Genomic DNA, 19,204 nt, shown 5'->3' with positions numbered 1-19,204 from the left:
TAAGCCTAAGATAAGGTACATGTATATATGGATATTGTAAATTCCGGGACATTTGACAGATTTCCCTGACAGCGGGACAAGTTCTTCATTTCCAGGACTGTCCCGGACAATCCGGGACGTATGGCATGTATGCCCTGTAGGAGTTCCCGGCAGTGCTATACTCTAATACTACATTACCCTGTAGGAGTTCCCGGCAGTGCTATACTCTGGTGGAAGGTAAATGGGCTCAGGGTCTGAAATGAACATGTCCTAAAGTGAATACATTTGTAAGGACAGTAACAGATGTCAATATTATTAAAAAATCTATTCATCAATTGTATTTATGACTTTTGTGCATGGATGCACATAGCACACAAGAGTGGTACTGTAACTAAAACATGGAAAATATATCCATATTTAGCTTAATTCAAATAGAGGCTGTATTAGTATTCAAACCATCAGTCACTTTTTGTATAAATAAATTATATTGAAAAACCGGTTAAATAAATAAATCCAATGCTCAATAATTGGGTTGAAACTGTGAAAAAGTAGCCAAAGTCAGAATGATAATCATTCTGTGTGTGTACTCTTTTAAAGGGATCTTTTCACGCTTTGGTAAATTGACAAAATTGAAAAAAGTTGTTTCAGATTCGCAAATTTTCGTTTTAGTTATGATATTTGTGAGGAAACAGTAATACTGAACATTTACCATGGTCTAATAGAGCCATTATATGCATCATTTGACGATTTTAAAACCTAAAAATTATAAAGCGTTGCAACGCGAAACGATTGAATAATTTGGAGAGTTCTGTTTTTGTCGTTAAATTTTGTGAAACTACGAAGATTGCTTATATAAGGTATAAAATACGTTCAGCATGTGGACTCGGCGGAATAGCTCAGTAGGCTGAAGCGTTTTAACTTCAGGACTCTGGCAGGACTCCAGGGGTCACAGGTTCGAAACCTGGTCCGGGCAATGTTCTTTTCCTTTTTTTAATTTTATTCTTGATTTTTTACTGGAGATTTTACGATCCAATGTTTACATTTATCGATATAAAGCATTTAATGAATAAGTTAAAAAATGCCAAAATCTGTGAAAAGGCCCCTTTAAAGTCACTACTAAACACTACTAAACAAAGCAAACAAAATAAGGGTGTTGATGATTGCTACAGTCATGAATAAGCTGAATAAACACATTTCTTCTCCTTCCTTTTATCACCTTAATGTGAAATAGTAGCTTTAAATAAAGTATGCAAGAAAGAAGTCCATGATCATGGAAATAAGTAACTTCAACAAATATGGAACAATATCAGCTGCGGGTTATATACAAAACGTACACTTATCTTCATTATTGGTTCAATTGTATGAACTATACACCCCTTGACAATAACTTAAGACCCATTGTGTTGGTAATCATTAACCCTACAAAAGCACCCTCGAAGCATTTCAATCCATGAATGATAGGTATTCAAGTAAATGGAAGACATAAAATCCAGTTGCGCTTAATGGCCAGTTTGATTAAATTGAAGGACAAGAATTTAATTTCAATTGTTATTGATCAGAACATGTACATGTTTTATTTTCTAAATTTAAATTAAAGATTGAGAAACACTACAAGATTTAAGTTTTTAAATTATAGAATCCTTGAATGTTTCTGAGCTTAATTGTCACTGAGGTACTTTCATGATAAGACCAGGTATACTTTTGGTAATTTGATTGAAATATACAGGCTCATAAAGTCAAAGCGGTATTATTTTCTAGAGTTTTATCTCAAACACATTGGGTCTGAAGTGTGTGTACTTTTCAGTTAATCTCTTTTTTATTAAACTAATTAGTATATGAAACAAGATGGACTTTTATAGTCTCCTATCTGAGAACAGAAGTACCTGAACTTTAATTAACAGCTTTTGCGATGTCTTCGCAGTGTTAACAAGGATTCAAAATAGCAATATATGGAAAACTGCCCCATGCCCTCGATGCCCCCTTTTTTTAGTGGATTTCATTATGATTGGACAAAACAAAGTTTCACTTTTTAAGATGGTCGCTTTAGCGACCGTCTAAAGTGCTTGATGTGAAATTCAGATCGATACTGCCTAGGTATGATTAACCAAATACCCGCTTGCGTATCCGCGCAAGAAAGAGTTGTATAATTTATGCAAGAGGTTTGAGTTCTCCAATTATGTGTATTCACAAACGGAAACATTATATTGATATCATGTTACATTCAATATTTTGGAACGGTGTTTTATAGAAAAGAATCGATAAACAATGATCGTATTGTATGTGTTGCGGAGGAGATTGTTTATGAATGATTAAAATAGTCCACTTTCTGCTGCGTCTGCGTGACGTAGTATTTTCGCTCAGCTCATTCATAACTCTGCGGCTGGCGATAAACAAAGGGGAGTCCGGGTGAGAATAACGCACTAGTATAAGGTTACGCTTGTTTATATTCACAGGTCTCAATTAATAATAGGTTGACCACGAGTTCAACAATTATTACAGGGATACGATAGACAACATAAAAAATGTTTCATTATCGCTGAAACTGTTAAAAAACATTTAAATACAGGGCTATAGATAACAAGCGTAATTGCGTTATTACGCAATTAAAATAACCAAAAACGTAATAAAATTCAAAATAAAGCGTACAAAAACGCAAATACAAATTTAATAACGTAATTCCCGTAAAAAACCTTGCATCACGAAACGCAATTCGTACGAACACCGGGCGTATTTTTAGACTGGTTATTTTTGGTGCAAAAATGTCAATCTCCACGCAGAGTTGTCGTTCCTTGCTCTCACATACAACTCTGCATAAGGCTCAGCACGCCATTTTGTCTACCAAATAGCTAAAACCGAACAAACGCATACAATGTATATTTGAGTGGATATTTAAGATCGCATGCATTTAATTAAGAAAAATGACTTTTAAATGTAAGATAAATTGTGCAAAAACTTGTGAGTTTTAATGCAACTCTTTGGAACTATTTTATTGCCCATTTACACAGATGTAATCATTCCACGCACTTCACAAATGTAAACAATTGTACATATTTTTTATTGAGTGACGTTAGGCATTGCTTCGACGTATTTATGCATGTTGGTTTCTTACCATAAAAAACATCAATTTTATAATAATTAATTAAGACTGATATAAGATATCATGGTATGAGATGGTTTTCTTTAATGCAGTTAATGCAATGTAACCGTCGTGCAAGAGATTGTTTAGTATACTGTAACCTCAATGATGAAAGCTTGGAATGATCATGACATGAATGAGACGCTTTCAAAACAATAGTCCGTTCTGAGCCCAACACAGAGGTGAATGTAATGTGACCGTCGTGCAAGAGATTGCAAAAATGTATCGGAATGTTTATATGCCGTCCTATGACGAAAAGAAGGAAGTCTTTCCAGCGGTTATCGACCTTTGGGGTATTATTGTAATTATTCGTAGACCCATCAGATTTCTACTTTCATTTTCAATGCATTCATTTCAAAATGCCCCGAAAACGGGGTGCATCGCTTTGAACAGCCATAACTTCATCAATTGTGCAGCGATTTTCACGAACACGGACTTATCCAACGCAAAAATGAATGAACTTTGATAAGAAATTCAGTAATTGATTGTTGTTATGAACAGGTACCTGTTTGAATTACATTTGTATAAATAATATAGTAACCTTAGTAGAGTTTTATTATTGTATATATGTCATTCCCTAAATAACCCAAATGAGTTAAAAAACGAGGGTGAAAACCTCAAATAAGCTCAAAAGTAGGGGGTGAACATTTTTGCTACAATTCTATTGAATTTACAAAAACCCAATTGTTGTAAAAACAGGGGGTGAATTACCCAATATACCCAAAAGTTATCTATAGCCCTGAAATATAACAAGAATATTCTCTAAAAAAATGTAGTCTTGCTGTTTTGAAATAAGGTTTGGAATTTTGGTTTCTAAATAACTTAATTCAAAACAAAAGTTTAATTATAGTGTTTTTTACTTGTTAGTCGCATATTTACCGCATTATAATTTGTGTTATAATAGGCAAACCATACATTAGTAAAATTCAATCTGCCTTCGCACATAGAAGGAATGGGTCAATTGGGTGCTGCGTTTCCTTTGCTTACTTCAGTTAGAGGTCAATTCTTTACGTAATAGCAACCACAAAGCCCCGGCTTCAAAGGAATTGCGGAGCGATAATAAAAGTCGTAGTCGCATGGTAATTGCATTTAGCGTCCTATTTGGTCACGTGGTTCTTTTTTCGCGGGTGTTTTGGCATTCATGATATGAGGCTATTAATAGATGCGCCTGTCAATAAACAAAGGAAAGTTTACGGGTTATATCAACGCAATAGGTTACGCTCTCACATACAACTCAATTACGTAGTACAGGTCGTAAATTGAGAGATTCGGGAAAAAGTTGACGCTTATTTATATTCTCGATTGATAAAACGTTGAACATAGTTCAACAATAACTTCAGCGATACGATAGATAAAAACAAAAAAATGTTTCATAATCGCTAAACCCGAATATAACAAACAATTTATAATAATAATACGAATGACCTGTTTCATAACCTCGTTCATGCTACTACAGCGAGTATTTCTAAAAACGTTCTTTGGTTCAGAACAGATAGCGGCGATCTTTTGTATTTACGGGTGCTAGCAACGCAAAACTAGAAGGCTAGTAGAAGGTTTAGCTTGTTTATATTCACAGTTCCCAATACATAGACAGTTGGATATGAGTTCATCAATTACTAAAGGCATACTATAAGGCAACCTCGAAAATGCTTTATAATCGCTAAAACCGAAAACAACTAAATATATTATATTAAATATATTTATAACAATAAATGTCTTTTAAAAATGTAGTCGGCGTATACGCTGACTTTGAAATAAAGTTAGCAATTTACTTTTCTAAATAATTAAATACAATCAAACAAAAGTTAAACTATTGTGTTGTGTTTTTCACTTGTAAGCTGCATATTCACCGCATGAAATGTGTGTTAGCATTGTCAAACCACACATTAGTGTGAGTAAATAAAAAATATACTACGGGAGAGCACTTCATATGTGTCCTCATATGCCTTGTTATGAGTATCTTTCTTCACTATCAAAATATATCGTAAGTTTATATTTGATTTAAAGGCAGTTTTCTTTCGACACATTTTAATCACACGTCAATAGCGCCGTCATGCGAAAATGGGTCTTATGCGTTTCGGCGAGCGTTTGTTAAACCCAACATGTGCTTTTGCGCAGTCAGGCCATAGGCGATGCTGTTCGCTTTAAAATCACTCAATATGTTATGTTTCTCCTTACCAGAAGGAGGGATAGCTGAGTGGGCTATTTATATGATGGGCGCATATGGAATAAGACCCATTTTCGCATGACGAGGGTCATTACAAATCTCATTGCGAATTAAAAATGCCACATTTAAGAACAATGCTTTTTAATACAAAATTGAATTCAAAATAGCAAACTTGTTAATAATGGCAGCCTATCCACACATTAAGGAATGATTTCCAGACGTTCTGACCAAGTACAGCAAACATTGTGGTATAATTAAACGATTTTCTCTTATCGTGACACTATACTTTTTCGCTAATGATTGTTTTCTCATCTTGGAGGCGAAAGTGAAATTCTGCAAGATGGATTGTAACGCGTAATTGTAACAGGGCCACAATTTGTGTCGTTTGAGCATCCAAAGAGAGAAGTCCAAAATTCCTTACACTGAACAGTGCTACATCCTTTGAATTGAGCACATACGCAGTGATGTAGCAAAAATTCTGAAGGTTGTATCTCGAATCAGCTTATTTAATATTCGAAAATATTCATGCGTGTCTGTTGGCGTTATGTAAAAGTCACTAAGATGAAAACTGAAACAGCTACGCCTAAAAGCGCATTAGTGCTCTATACCTATGTTTATGTTAGCGTTGTTGACACCGTGTGAACTGCTCGGGTAACAAGTAAAGCATAAACAGCAATGTTTATATACTTTTATTCCTCCATATACAAGATACGAAGATTATTGTATATTTTGAATTTGTATATGGTGTCAAAAATCAAAAGTTTTGTACACGGAACTTTCATTATGAATTTATATTCTTGGTGAGATAGTCATTTGATATTAGAAAAATATTCCTTTAATATGATGGTGACTGCAAATTTTCTTTATATTAAGTTCTCATAACCATTTTCATCATACTTTCTATGCTTTCAGAACTTCCAAAAAGCATGTTGTTTTTATTATGTCTTAGTTATTTCTATAAAATAATAAGGATGATAAAAAGTGCACACAAAATTCGACCCGTGCGCAATGACACACACTTTATAAAGTTGAATGGCGTGTGTTCATTTTAAACTTGTGATTGATTTTCAAAAATGAATTGCGTGTTAAATTATGCAATAGCAAACATCTTCAGTGCCTTCAGCGCTTTGATTTTATAAGGGAATTTGCACCCTAGCAACAAATTTGTTAGCAAACAATTTTCAAGCTCTGAGCTACATATTCTTGAGAACAAAAATAAATGTTCTGAGCATCAGCAAAACTTTTCTAAATACGACGATTGGGCTAAAAATAATACTCCAGTCAAATAATGCACATTGTTTACTGATGTAGGCGACACAACAAGTTTATGATCTATTATATGAAAATCACAAAGCTTTATTTACTTTTAATTGAAAGTTTTACAATAAGTCTAAATAGAGCGGTTCTCCATTTCACAGTTATTTTATTGTATTTACAATTGTTAAACATTTTGAATGTCATAATGATGACACTAAAATTTATAAAACTGATTTTATTTTTTTTAAAGAAGAACAAGTAAAATTCTGTGAGGTCCGGTAAATTTTTAAAGTTATTTGACATCATGTCCGGTAAGATTTTTTGTCTTTCGCACGGTTAATGTGTTTGGAAAAAAATGTGACTTCTAGAATAGTCACAAGCTTTTACTAAACTTTGACTAACTGACCATGCCTTGTGTTTGGAGCCATATGACCCATGTTTAAACACGGACGATATATCATTGAAACTTATGTTTTGATCAAGTTTCAAGAAGATTGGACAATTAATATGGCCTCTTAGTTCGTTAGGTAAAAGGTAAATGCTGACAATGCAAAACGCACACCAAATACCATGAGACAAGGTATCAGGATGAGCTATGGTACGTGGTGAGCTAAAAAGCAAATACTAAGAAAGTATTATAATAACAGATTGTGGAAGAAATCAGTCAACAACAAACTTAAGTTGAATTTTTGTACAAACGTAAACCCATGCTGCACATTTGCTTATATTGTGATAAGGTATAGCAATGACCAGGCGATGTAAATGTCCATATATTGACACGACAAGACGACAGATTATGCAAATTTGTATACCCTCTGATTCTGTGTGATTTCCATTTTAGAACATGTGAAATGGACCCCTTCAGATCTTAAGATAACACTTAATTCCATAAGCCATGACAAATATTTGCACCATGTACACCAATATTCTTTTTGGGTGATTTATTTCAGCAGGATCAAACCTCTATTGAGACATGTGACAATAATCAGCTGCCAAATATTGGTCCAAACTTTCACTGATAAGCAAATTGTTGTCTATATGCATAAATCATGACAAGGACACTTTCACATCTAATCTGTTTTCAGTAAAACATTTGTTGATTTTAAAGACAAAATGTTTGAGAATGGTGAAGGTCAATAAATGGTTGCCATAATTAATAAACAATCCATCTTTTATTGCATGTTCATAGCAATACATTAAACACCATATTTTTACATTTCTAAATTAGTTAAATTCATTTTAAAAGGTATATTTATTTAAAAGACTACAACATAATTTCCACAAATATAACCTGAAAGCAAAAACAGTCATCCTTTTTAAATCATTCAATATTGACTAAGACATGTATAAGCCAGTTCATGCTGTATGAACATTCAATATTGACTAAGACATTTATAAGCCAGTTCATGCTGTATGAACATTTTCCCAAATGATTTAAGCAAGTGAATTGTTTGAACCCAGATGGATAAATATTTATCAACATTAAGCAGTTTTAACATTCTTTACATATAACTGATGGCACTGTGTACTAATGGTCATTTGATCAGTTTGTAAGTGTATGCAAGCGCGCGCAAGTTTAATTCACATCACATTTATGAATTATCAAACATAAAGTAGCCTTCAATAATTTTATAAAACATTATTAAGAAAACAAGGCAAACTTTAAATGACTCATTAAGTTTATCTTAACTTGTAAGAGATCTTATGCAAAACATAAATGCTATCAGCAAACTGACATTATTAATAGATACATAGAACAAATAAAAACAATGTCTCATCCAACGGCCACCATCAGTGCATGTTCATTGCAATGTTTGTGTAACTGTTGTTTTTACACCAAACTTTTGCATCATTTCTCTGACAAAAATTCAGTATACAAAATGCTCATAACATTTCTGGAAATTGTAGTTGTCGAAAAACATCATGAGAAACGTTCGCCCAAATAGACCCAAACTTGTAAATAGAATTTTGGTCTTAGTGAAAAATACCAAAACTGTGCGAAAAACAACATGCAGAAAATTTTGACTCATTTACAGATAATTGTTTTGAAAGTTCTTTTTTATCATAAAGTGTGAACAACATTCTAATTCAGCATGGACTAATTTGACAATTATAGGGATGCAGCTTATCACATTTTGAACTATAAGTAAACTGATTGTTTCAACAGGAAATTATTGCATCTCCAATAAAAAGCTAAGAAGCTACAATAGTTTAACACTATACTCTCAAAATCAACACAGTTTGTGTCGATTCCTTGATATTGGCAAAGTCTTCTAGTTGTATTTTGTTTACTTAAGAACAGGGAAGGGCAAATTTGACCCTATGGACATGATTTGAACGAACTTAGCATATGACTATCATATTACCATAGGTTTCCACGTATAGCGCGCTCCCGTGTATAGCGCGCAGGCTGTTTTTTAAATGCAAAAATGGAGAAAAAAATATTTAAAGACAATAAAACCACCAAATCGGACCGAAAATGGCCGCCATTTTACTATTGCATAATCCAATAATCCGGGGCATTGGAAAGCTTAATTAAGCATTCAAAATAGGAAGCGCCATTATGATTAGGAGCATGGGTTGCATAGCACTATACTTTTCTGACAATTTTTATAATTTTCTAGCAAAAGATTAACAGTCCACGTGCATTTCGTGAAAAACATGAGAAAAAAAATAAATAAGTGTACATCGTGTGATTTTTCCTCGGGGAAAGCATGGGCATTACCGGTAAATTTGAATGTCGCATGGGAGACAGGGATACAGTTGTTGAGGTACAACACTGTTGAACGTTCAATATTTATACAAACAAAATGCAATTGCATATCTTCACGTTCTCAAGTGTCAATTAGTGTCTCAAATGTCAATTAGCGTCTTAATAAGAAGTGGCACATATTACTCAATAACATCTGCCAATTACGAAGTGCAAAATGACCCCCTTTCACACCTACCCGCAAAAAAGACCTCGTTCGTGCCTACCCTTGCCTGCTCTCCGGAATGTCGACAACAATCCCCATCGGAATTCATCAATAAAGAAGAGTAAAAAACACAAACAAAGAAATGTCCGCAAGTTTATTCAAACAAATTTATTTTTGACCAAAACTTCTTCTACCGTATTCATATCTACCAGTAGCGACTTCTTGTTGTTTTGACAAAGGCCCCTCAGTCTGTACGATTAAAGGGTGGTAGTTTTCTGGAAAAAAACATGGCGGCCATTTTGATTATTTACGATTACACAACATTTTTTTTACCAATTTAGCAGCCAGGATAGCGTTGTATCAATGTATAGCGCGCACCAGCTTTTTAATTTGAATTTTGGAGGTAAAACACTGCGCGCTATACGTGGAAACCTACGGTATGTAAAACAAGAGCATCGCCTTGCGGGTGCAGACCGCTCATCTATTTTTCTTTTTAAAGGTGTATGGAACCTATCTCAATTTGAATCACAAAGGAGGGAGGGGTGGAGTGGAGAGGGGTGTATAGTGTGGGGGTGTGGTCATTTATTACATTATCTTCCAAAAATGCAAAAAAAATGCAAAAAATATATAATTTTTTTTTTTGGGGGGGGGGGGGAATTCTTGGGTGGGATGGTTGGACGGTATTTCAAAAATAAAATAATAAAAATAAATATTTGTGTTTTTTAATCATGTTTGAAAAAAACAAGAGATGTGTTCGTCAGAAACGCAATGCCCCCTATTGCGCCGCTTTGAAAAAAAAAATGTTTTTTTTTACCTTTGACCATGAAGGATGTCCTTGACCTTGAACTTCCACCACTCAAATTGTGCAGCTTTATGAGATCGCCGCTTTGAAACATTTTCTTTTTTACCTTTGACCTTGAAGGATGACCTTGACCTTGAACTTCCACCACTTAAAATGTGCAGCTTCATGATAACGCTGCTTTGAAATTATTTATTTTTTTACCTTTGACCTTGAAGCATGACCTTGACGAATGACCTTGACCTTGAACTTCCACCACTCAAAATGTGCAGCTTCACGAGAACGCCGCTTTGAAATTTATTTATTTGTTTGATCTTGAAGGATGACCTTGACCTTGAAGGATGACCTTGAATTTGAACTTCCACCACTCAAAATGTGCAGCTTCATGAAAACTCCACTTAAATTTTTTTTTATTTATTTTTTGACCTTGAAGGATGACCTTGACCTTGAACTTCCACCACTCAAAATGTGCAGCTTCATGATAACGCCGCTTTGATTGATTTTTTTTTACCTTTGACCCTGAAGGATGACCTTGACCTTGAAGGATGACCTTGACCTTGAACTTCCACCACTCAAAATGTGCAGCTTCATGAGAACGCCGCTTTGATTTTTTTATTTATTTTTTTACCATGAAGGATGACCTTGACCTTGAACTTCCACCACTCAAAATGTGAAGCTTCATGAGATACACATGCATGCCAAATATCAAGTTGCTATCTTCAATATTAAAAAAATTATGGCCAATTTTTAAGTTTTCGGACGGACAGACACCATATATTTGACATTTGACCTTGAAGGATGACCTTGACCTTCACCTTTCACCACTCAAAATGTTCAGCGTCATGAGATACACAATCATGCATGCCAAATATCAAGTTGCTATCTTCAATATTGAAAAAGTTATGGCCAATGTAAAAGTTTTCGGACGGACAGACGCCATAAAATTGACATTGGACCTTGAAGAATGACCTTGACCTTTCACCACTCAAAATGTGCATCTCCATCAGATACACATGCATGCCAAATATCAAGTTGCTATCTTCAATACTGAAAAAGTTATGGCCAATGTTTAATTTTTTTTCGGACAGACGGACGGACAGACTGACTGACAGACATACTGACTGACATACTGACGGACAGTTCAACTGCTATATACCACCCTACAGGGGGAATAAAAATTATTTTTTGGGGTGGGGGAGGGGGGGTATAGTGTGAGGGTGTGGTGGTCATTTATTAGATGATCTTTGAAGAAAAAAAAAACATGGGGGGGATTGAGGGGGGATTCGGGGGGGGGGGGGGGGCATGGGGGATGGTTTGGGTGGAGTCTATTGTGGTATGTCAGGTAAGAGTTGTTTTGTCAAAGTATCAATCAAATCTAATCATAAATAAAGAAGTTATGGCAATTTTAGCAAAATTTAATAATTCGACCTTGAGAGTCAAGGTCATTCAAAGGTCAAGGTAAAATTCAACTTGCCAGGTACAGTACCCTCATGATAGCATGAAAGAATTTGAAGTTTGAAAGCAATGGCCTTGATACTTTAGAAGTAAAGTGGATCTAAACGCAAAATGTAACCATATATTCAAAGTTACTAAGTCAAAAAAGGACCATAATTCCGTAAAAATGACAACCAGAGTTATGCAACTTGTCCTTTACTGTCCCCTTATGATAGTTTGCGAGTGTTCAAAGTATGAAAGCAATATCTATAATACTTTAGGGGTAAGGTGGACCAAAACACAAAACTTTACCAAATTTTCAAGTATAAAGGGCCAATAATTCCATCAAAATGCCAGTCAGAGTTACATAACTTTGCCTGCACAGTCCCCTTACGATGGTTAGTAAGTATTGCAAGTGTGAAAGCAATAGCTTTGATACTTTAGGAAAAATGTGGACCTAAACACAAAACTGTCAAAATGTCAGTCAGAGTTACATAACTGTGCCTGCACAGTCCCCTTATGATAGTTAGTAAGTGTAGCAAGTATAAAAGCAAAAGCTTTGATACTTAAGGAATAAAATGGACCTAAAATCAAAACTTAACCAAAATTTTCAATTTTCTAAGTATAAAAGGGCACATAATTCTGTCAAAATGCAAGCCAGAGTTATCTAACTTTGCCTGCCCAGTCCCCTCGTGATAGTTAGTAAGTGTACCAAGTTTGAATGCAATAGCATTGATACTTTATGAGAAAAGTGGACCTAAACACAAAACTTAACCAGACGCCGACACCAAGGTGATGACAATAGCTCATAATTTTTTTTTTTTAAATAGATGAGCTAATAAGAAATACCAAATCTATGTGTTAGGAAATTGAATTATGAGGGAAAAAGTTTCCACACAGGATAAGGGCAAGTTTGAACGCAGAGCATGATTTGCACAAAATGCATGGATGGACGACAGACAACACAGTATCCTTAAACTAATTTCCTATTATGTATTATGTGCTCAGGTGAGTAAAAAAAGTGTTTGGGAGTTTGTGAAAACGATTGGAATGTATTTTTCAATTCACTTTTTTGTGTAAAGCTATTTTTAAGTAAGAAAGTAAACATCTTATGCGTTGCTTTAATGTTCCCATCACACATTATAAACCAAAATCTAAAATCAACAACAGGATAACACATATTTAACAACTTATCTCTGTCACCATAAAACTTAGCCAAACAAGACCAGAACTTTATGAAGTTATCACACATTTGAAAACTACTAAAATCTGTTGTTCTGTAGTCATTATAAACATGAACTGTGTCAATAAAATTGGCGGATCTGGTCACAAACTTTGGCAAGGATTCCACAGGTTATTTTATTATCATCTTACTGATCTATATATAATCTTTATTGAAATAGTTTTGAAGATGCCCAATTTTTTTCACTAGTTTTATCAGCCAATGTTCTTCAATTAATATAGCATTTTGCAAGTGATGCATCAATAATTAGTCAAAAACAACACTGGAAGACACTTAATATTTAAGCATATCAAATGCTTCACACAAATGGTTTTTATAATTTTTAAAACAAAACGTTATTCATATATACAATAACACCTCTTCAAATTTGTTTATCTAAAAACACTAAATCACAATTATTTATCATATAAGAAAGACTTATAAAAATATTGTGGAAAAGAGCATTTATATATAATAATATAAAATAAATCTAAACATGAATTTGGAATCAAAAAGACATAAATACTTAAAAAACAAGAGATAGCGCGCTCCACTATTCGAGTGCTTGACAGTATAACGTAAGCCATCATGGAGAAATTGTTCATATTCAATAATTTATTAGATGATTTTTCAAAAATAAAAAAAGGAAAAAAAAAAAATTGGGGGGGGGGGGGAGGGGGTAGGGGGGATTAAGAGGGGGTATATTGTGGGGTGTGGTCATTTATAAGACGATCTTTCAAAAATAAAAAAGTAAAAAAAAAAATTGGGGGGGTGGGGGGTTGGGGGACAGGTATTCTGGGTTGGGGCGTGGGGTATTGTTTGCGTGGAATCCATTGTGGTATTCAGGTAAGTGTTGTTTTGTCAAAGTATTAATAAAATCTGATCATAAATAAAGAAGTTATGGCAATGTTAGCAAAATGTTCAAGTATCTAAGTACAAAAGGGGCAATAATTCTGTCAAAATGCTTGATACAGTTGTCTGCTCTTGTTTATAGGTTGGGGTCATGATGGTAAACAAGTATGCAAAATATGAAAGCAATATGTCAAGGGACACAGGAAATATTTGGGGTAGTACGCAAACTTTAACATAGATTTATCAATAATATGCATATTCTAAGTATAAAGGGGCCATTATTCTGTCAAAATGCTTGATACAGTTGTTTGCTCTTGTTTATAGGTTGGGGTCATGATGGTAAACAAGTATGCAAAATATGAAAGCAATATGTCAAGGGACACAGGAAATATTTGGGGTAGAACGCAAACTTTAACATAGATTTATCAATAATATGCATATTCTAAGTATAAAAGGGGCCATAATTCTGTCAAAATGCTTGATACAGTTGTCTGATCTTGTTTATAGGTTGGGGTCATGATAGTAAACAAGTATGCAAAATATGAAAGCAATATGTCAAGGGACATTGAAAATATATGGGGTAGTACGCAAACTTTAACATTTGCACGCAAACGGACACGGCAATGCCGACGCCGGGGTGAGTAGGATAGCTCCACTATATATATTTCATATATAATAGTCGAGCTAAAAATGAACCAGATTACTTGCTGAGCCTACAACACAGACTGTTATTGACACCCATTGTACATGTGGCCCTATTACACCTCGCCACCCATTGTGCATGTGGCCCTATTACACCTGTGTTATTATAACACCAACTTCGATCAGTTGTTCAATTTTGTAAGTGCTAATCCGCCTAATCGTCAACTATACTGATCCTAAACTCCTAAACAAAGGAAATGCATTTCTCTTGTGGCAACCTTGGTCAAAACAACACAATCTGCAGATATCACATTTTATATCTACATAAGTAATACAATTAAGTATAATCTAGTCAACAGCATGCAATGTAATCCGCCTCAGTAATAAACTTGAGCATTTGGAAGTCTGAGAGTACATGACATTCTTGCACTTATCCAATGCATGCATTTTTTCTTGAAATGTATTAAAGGTAGTAAAGCCACTCAAACATAGAAACTTTAATTCTTGAAATAAGGACTAGAAAGTATGTTTGTAAAAGAGAAATTGACCTATGAAATAATATGTGATCGCTTGCAATGTATCCCACTTAATAATAATACCATAATAAAAACACTAAGTTCCATTAAATAGTTCTTTTTATGCTATAAACAATCTAAGTATAACAAATCATTACTATTATGAACATAACAACATATTGTGTTGCAAAAAAATAAATCAAAACCAAGGTAACAATGTGCAGTTATAATTTCCAACGTCTTCGTCCAACTTGATGATGCAAACGAAAGTGGTCAACCAACTAACCAAATTGAATACAGTAATCCAACATATACTGCCATGTTGGGGGGGGACATATTTGCTCTAATACATGTTCACAGGCCCTTACCGACGTCTAGATCCAGAAAGCAGACATTGCCGACCTGGTCAAAGGCCACGGTGTCAGGGGTGACACAGAGTGTCTGAAAGCTGTCCGGTGAGTTGTTGACCACCTCCAGGACGAGGCAGCACTCCCGACACAGGGCCCACAACTCATCCTCCGGCAGACAGGAGTCGCGCGCCACCAGCACATCTGACAGGCTGATGGTCTCATCCCCCTGCAGATCCTCTGCTATGTCCGTTTCCATGACTACCAGCACTGAAATATTCACACATTAGTAATGCTTCAAAACTGCCCAATTATCTACTAATTGCGACATGTATTTTGTTATGCTATACAAAAGCAGAACATGTATTTAAATGATTCAGTTTAACATTATTGTGGCTACAATAAGTTTATGTCCACACAAACAAACTTTATTTTCATGCATTCAGTACATCATAGTTTTCCATATACATTTTAAATCACAGCTTCTTATCATAGTACCGGTTATTCTACAGACTTGCTTCACAATAAGTAATAGGAGGATTTAATTAGCGATTATATCTTATTATCACAGAAAGTCTTTGTGATGATGTGAAGATTACCCGAATGTAAATAGCACTTGCGTGCAATATCAAGAAATAGGTTACCCACTGGGATAAATTTAAGTACTGAAACCTTGGTGTTTCATATACCAGTATATTGTCCAGCTGCCCTCAAAAATTTCACAAGCATCTGGGTAGCCTATTATTAAAGTGGTGGATTGGATGAAGTATTACACCTGCATGACTGTCATTCAACAATATGACCCAGCAGATAGTTGGTGCATGAGACTTATGGATATTTAGTACTGTATTTCTTCATGATCACCGCATTGTGAACTCAGGTCCTACTCCTCTAAAGATGCTCTAATGGGCTAATTAAAGTATTATATGTGTCACTGTATTCTCATGTGTGGTTGTAATTTTCAGTTTTGAAATGTAATCATCCACAGTCAGTGAAATGTGAACAAGCATACTCAAGGCACATATACATCTGTGGATAGCATATATATACAATACAATCATGAACTGACATTTTTAAGGTGCTAAAATGTAAAATGTCCCCAAGTTTTGTTGCCTATGTCTTATTTGGGCCAAATTAAATTATATGAATGCATTATTGCAAAAACCTTTCTGAAACTAAACACATTGAATACAAATACATTCTATGCTGACAATGATCCCACAGCAGATTCCATCGAAGCACAACTGTACACTTTGTTGAATGTCTCCTTTATTGGCACCATAGAGATCCATATTTGGCCTGAAGTCACTGATTTAATCTGCCTGGCCATCTTTGACCAACAAAGTGACAATACATATTAATATAGCTTGTCTTATCAATCATCAATTTTCAGTCTCTAGACACTGTACATTGTGCCCAATTTGTTGACAGAAACAAGGCTGGTGGAATCAACTGCTAATTGGTACAAGGCTGGTGGAATCAACTGATAATTGATACAAGTCTGGTGGAATCAACTGCTAATTGATACAAGGCTGGTGGAATCAACTGCTAATTGATACAAGGCTGGTGGAATCAACTGCTAATTGATACAAGGCTGGTGGAATCAACAGCTAATTGATACTAGGCTGGTGGAATCAACTGCTAATTGATACAAGGCTGGTGGAATCAACTGCTAATTGGTACAATGCTGGTGGAATCAACTGCTAATTGGTACAAGGCTGGTGGAATCAACTGCTAATTGGTACAAGGCTGGTGGAATCAACTGCTTATTGGTACAAGGCTGGTGGAATCAACTGCTTATTGGTACAAGGCTGGTGGAATCAACTGCTAATTGGTACAAGGCTGGTGGAATCAACTGCTAATTGATACAAGGCTGGTTGAATCAACTGCTAATTGGTACAAGGCTGGTGGAATCAACTGCTAATTGGTACAAAGAACAAGGCTGGTGGAATCAACTGCTAATTGGTACAAAGAACAAGGCTGGTGGAATCAACTGCTAATTGGTAAAAGAACAAGGCTGGCGGAATCAACTGCTAATTGGTACAAAGAACAAGGCTGGTGGAATCAACTGCTAATTGGTACAAAGAACAAGGCTGGTGGAATCAACTGCTAATTGGTACAAAGAACAAGGCTGGTGGAATCAACTGCTAATTGGTACAAAGAACAAGGCTGGTGGAATCAACTGCTAATTGGTACAAAGAACAAGGCTGGTGGAATCAACTGCTAATTGGTACAAAGAACAAGGCTGGTGGAATCAACTGCTAATTGGTAAAGAAATGAGTCATACTCTGGGAAAAAAAGATGCTCAATGAATTTAAATTCAGTATTGTCCCATATTAGCCTGCACAGTCTGCACAGGCTAAGCAAGGACAGCACTTTCCAATTCTAAAAGAAGGGTTTTCAAAACAAAAATCCAGTCTAAACGGAAAGTGTCATCCTTGAATAGCCTCAGCGCATATGCATTAAGCCCAGTTTTCCCAGAGAGTAATACAAATATTCAAAGGTAATGTTTCTTTCACTTGTCCATGCATTAAGACTTCTAACAGCTGATTTGTGCCTGACTTGTGGTACAATGAAATACAAGGAAATGATGTATCAGTATGAACCAATAATGCCAGTGCATGTTATATGGATGTTTTAAATCAGACATAGCGCAGATAAGGAAAAATGTCTTCCTGACTTTTCCAGAATTGGAAATACCTTCATAATATAAGCAATATCCAAGCATGAAAATCTATAATTCAAATGTCACAACAAAAATTGTCACCAAATAATGTAATATTAATTGTGATTGATTGTTACCTGTGCTGGATGACATTCTTTATACACTGAAAATAGGCCATTGACCATTCAAAAACATCTATATTATCAATAAATAGAGCTGGAGAGAGGATCAGAGAGGAGATCAGAGACTAAATTTCTTAGCATCATGTGATAGGCCAGCTGTCCTCAAGTTATACCTGCAGTATATTACTAATATCAAGAGAACAAATTTGAACAAATGTGTAAAACCCAAACAATTACTCATGATAACACAAATCGTATATTCATTTTAATAAAAGGATTAAGATTTTCTGAGTCGTCAGTCTGTTATTTTTAATTATATTTAGAAGTTACATGGAGCAATAAAGTTTCAGAAATAAGATATGGTAAAAAGCTCTTCAAATTTCAAATGCAATCTCTGTAATCAAGTTTGTATGTTAGAGAACCAATAAATAAACCACAATACATAATTTTGCAATAAATGACAGTAATGTAACACTGCATAATAAAACATAATGTGGATCTACTGTATATGTAAGGGAAGAGCATGTTCACACTTGATGTAAGCTGTACCCATTGACAAATATACATAAATATGGCACTCTTGTCATCAACAAGTATATTAACTGTCATAATTATTACATTCATTGATACCTTTTCATTAAAATGATATTTCAATGAGAGAAGGGCCCATTCTTGCTAGCAAACATTACAAAAGTTATGCAGTAAACCCATGAACTTGCAGAATATAATTAATTGAAGGCAAATAAATTATTTAATGATTTATTTAAAATGTTGAAACATGCACCACATGAACATTTAATTATACCTACTATTAATAAACAATATTTGTATACTTGCACTTCATGAACTTTCTATTTGATAGACACATTACATTTGACTGGGTTTCCAAGGTTATATTTGTTTGATTCATAGGCAGTGGAATAAGTTTTACAGCAAAGTTTAGATTTCTTTAAAATATAATTCTAAAAAACAAACATTTTTTTGCTTTGTTAATTAAATTCAGACTTAAAAAAACAACAACAAACATTTATATCAGTTTATAAAAATGTTTTCAGTTTGTGTCCATAAAGAGATGACAGGCATTGCGCAATCTGGTAAGGAGCTACACTGTCCCCTATAAAGTCACTCAATATTTCATGTTCTAATTGGCTG

At 34.8% G+C, this 19,204-nt stretch overlaps 1 protein-coding gene across 1 annotated transcript in view; it reads right to left on the bottom strand.

Moving 5' to 3' along the window:
* Nucleotides 1-19,204, bottom strand: part of LOC127841044 (kinase non-catalytic C-lobe domain-containing protein 1-like) — a 111,774-nt gene that overhangs the window by 68,121 nt on the left and 24,449 nt on the right. Inside the window, exons 3-4 of the mRNA XM_052369556.1 lie at nt 15,287-15,535; nt 178-233 (exon numbers count right to left, since the gene is read on the bottom strand). Coding sequence (XP_052225516.1) covers nt 178-233; nt 15,287-15,524 — 294 coding nt within the window. The 5' untranslated portion in view covers nt 15,525-15,535. The remainder of the gene's footprint in view (nt 1-177; nt 234-15,286; nt 15,536-19,204) is intronic.

The sequence above is a fragment of the Dreissena polymorpha genome, chromosome 8 (genome assembly GCF_020536995.1).
Source record: "Dreissena polymorpha isolate Duluth1 chromosome 8, UMN_Dpol_1.0, whole genome shotgun sequence".
Taxonomy (NCBI): domain Eukaryota; kingdom Metazoa; phylum Mollusca; class Bivalvia; order Myida; family Dreissenidae; genus Dreissena; species Dreissena polymorpha.
This window is presented reverse-complemented; position numbering and strand designations above follow the sequence as displayed.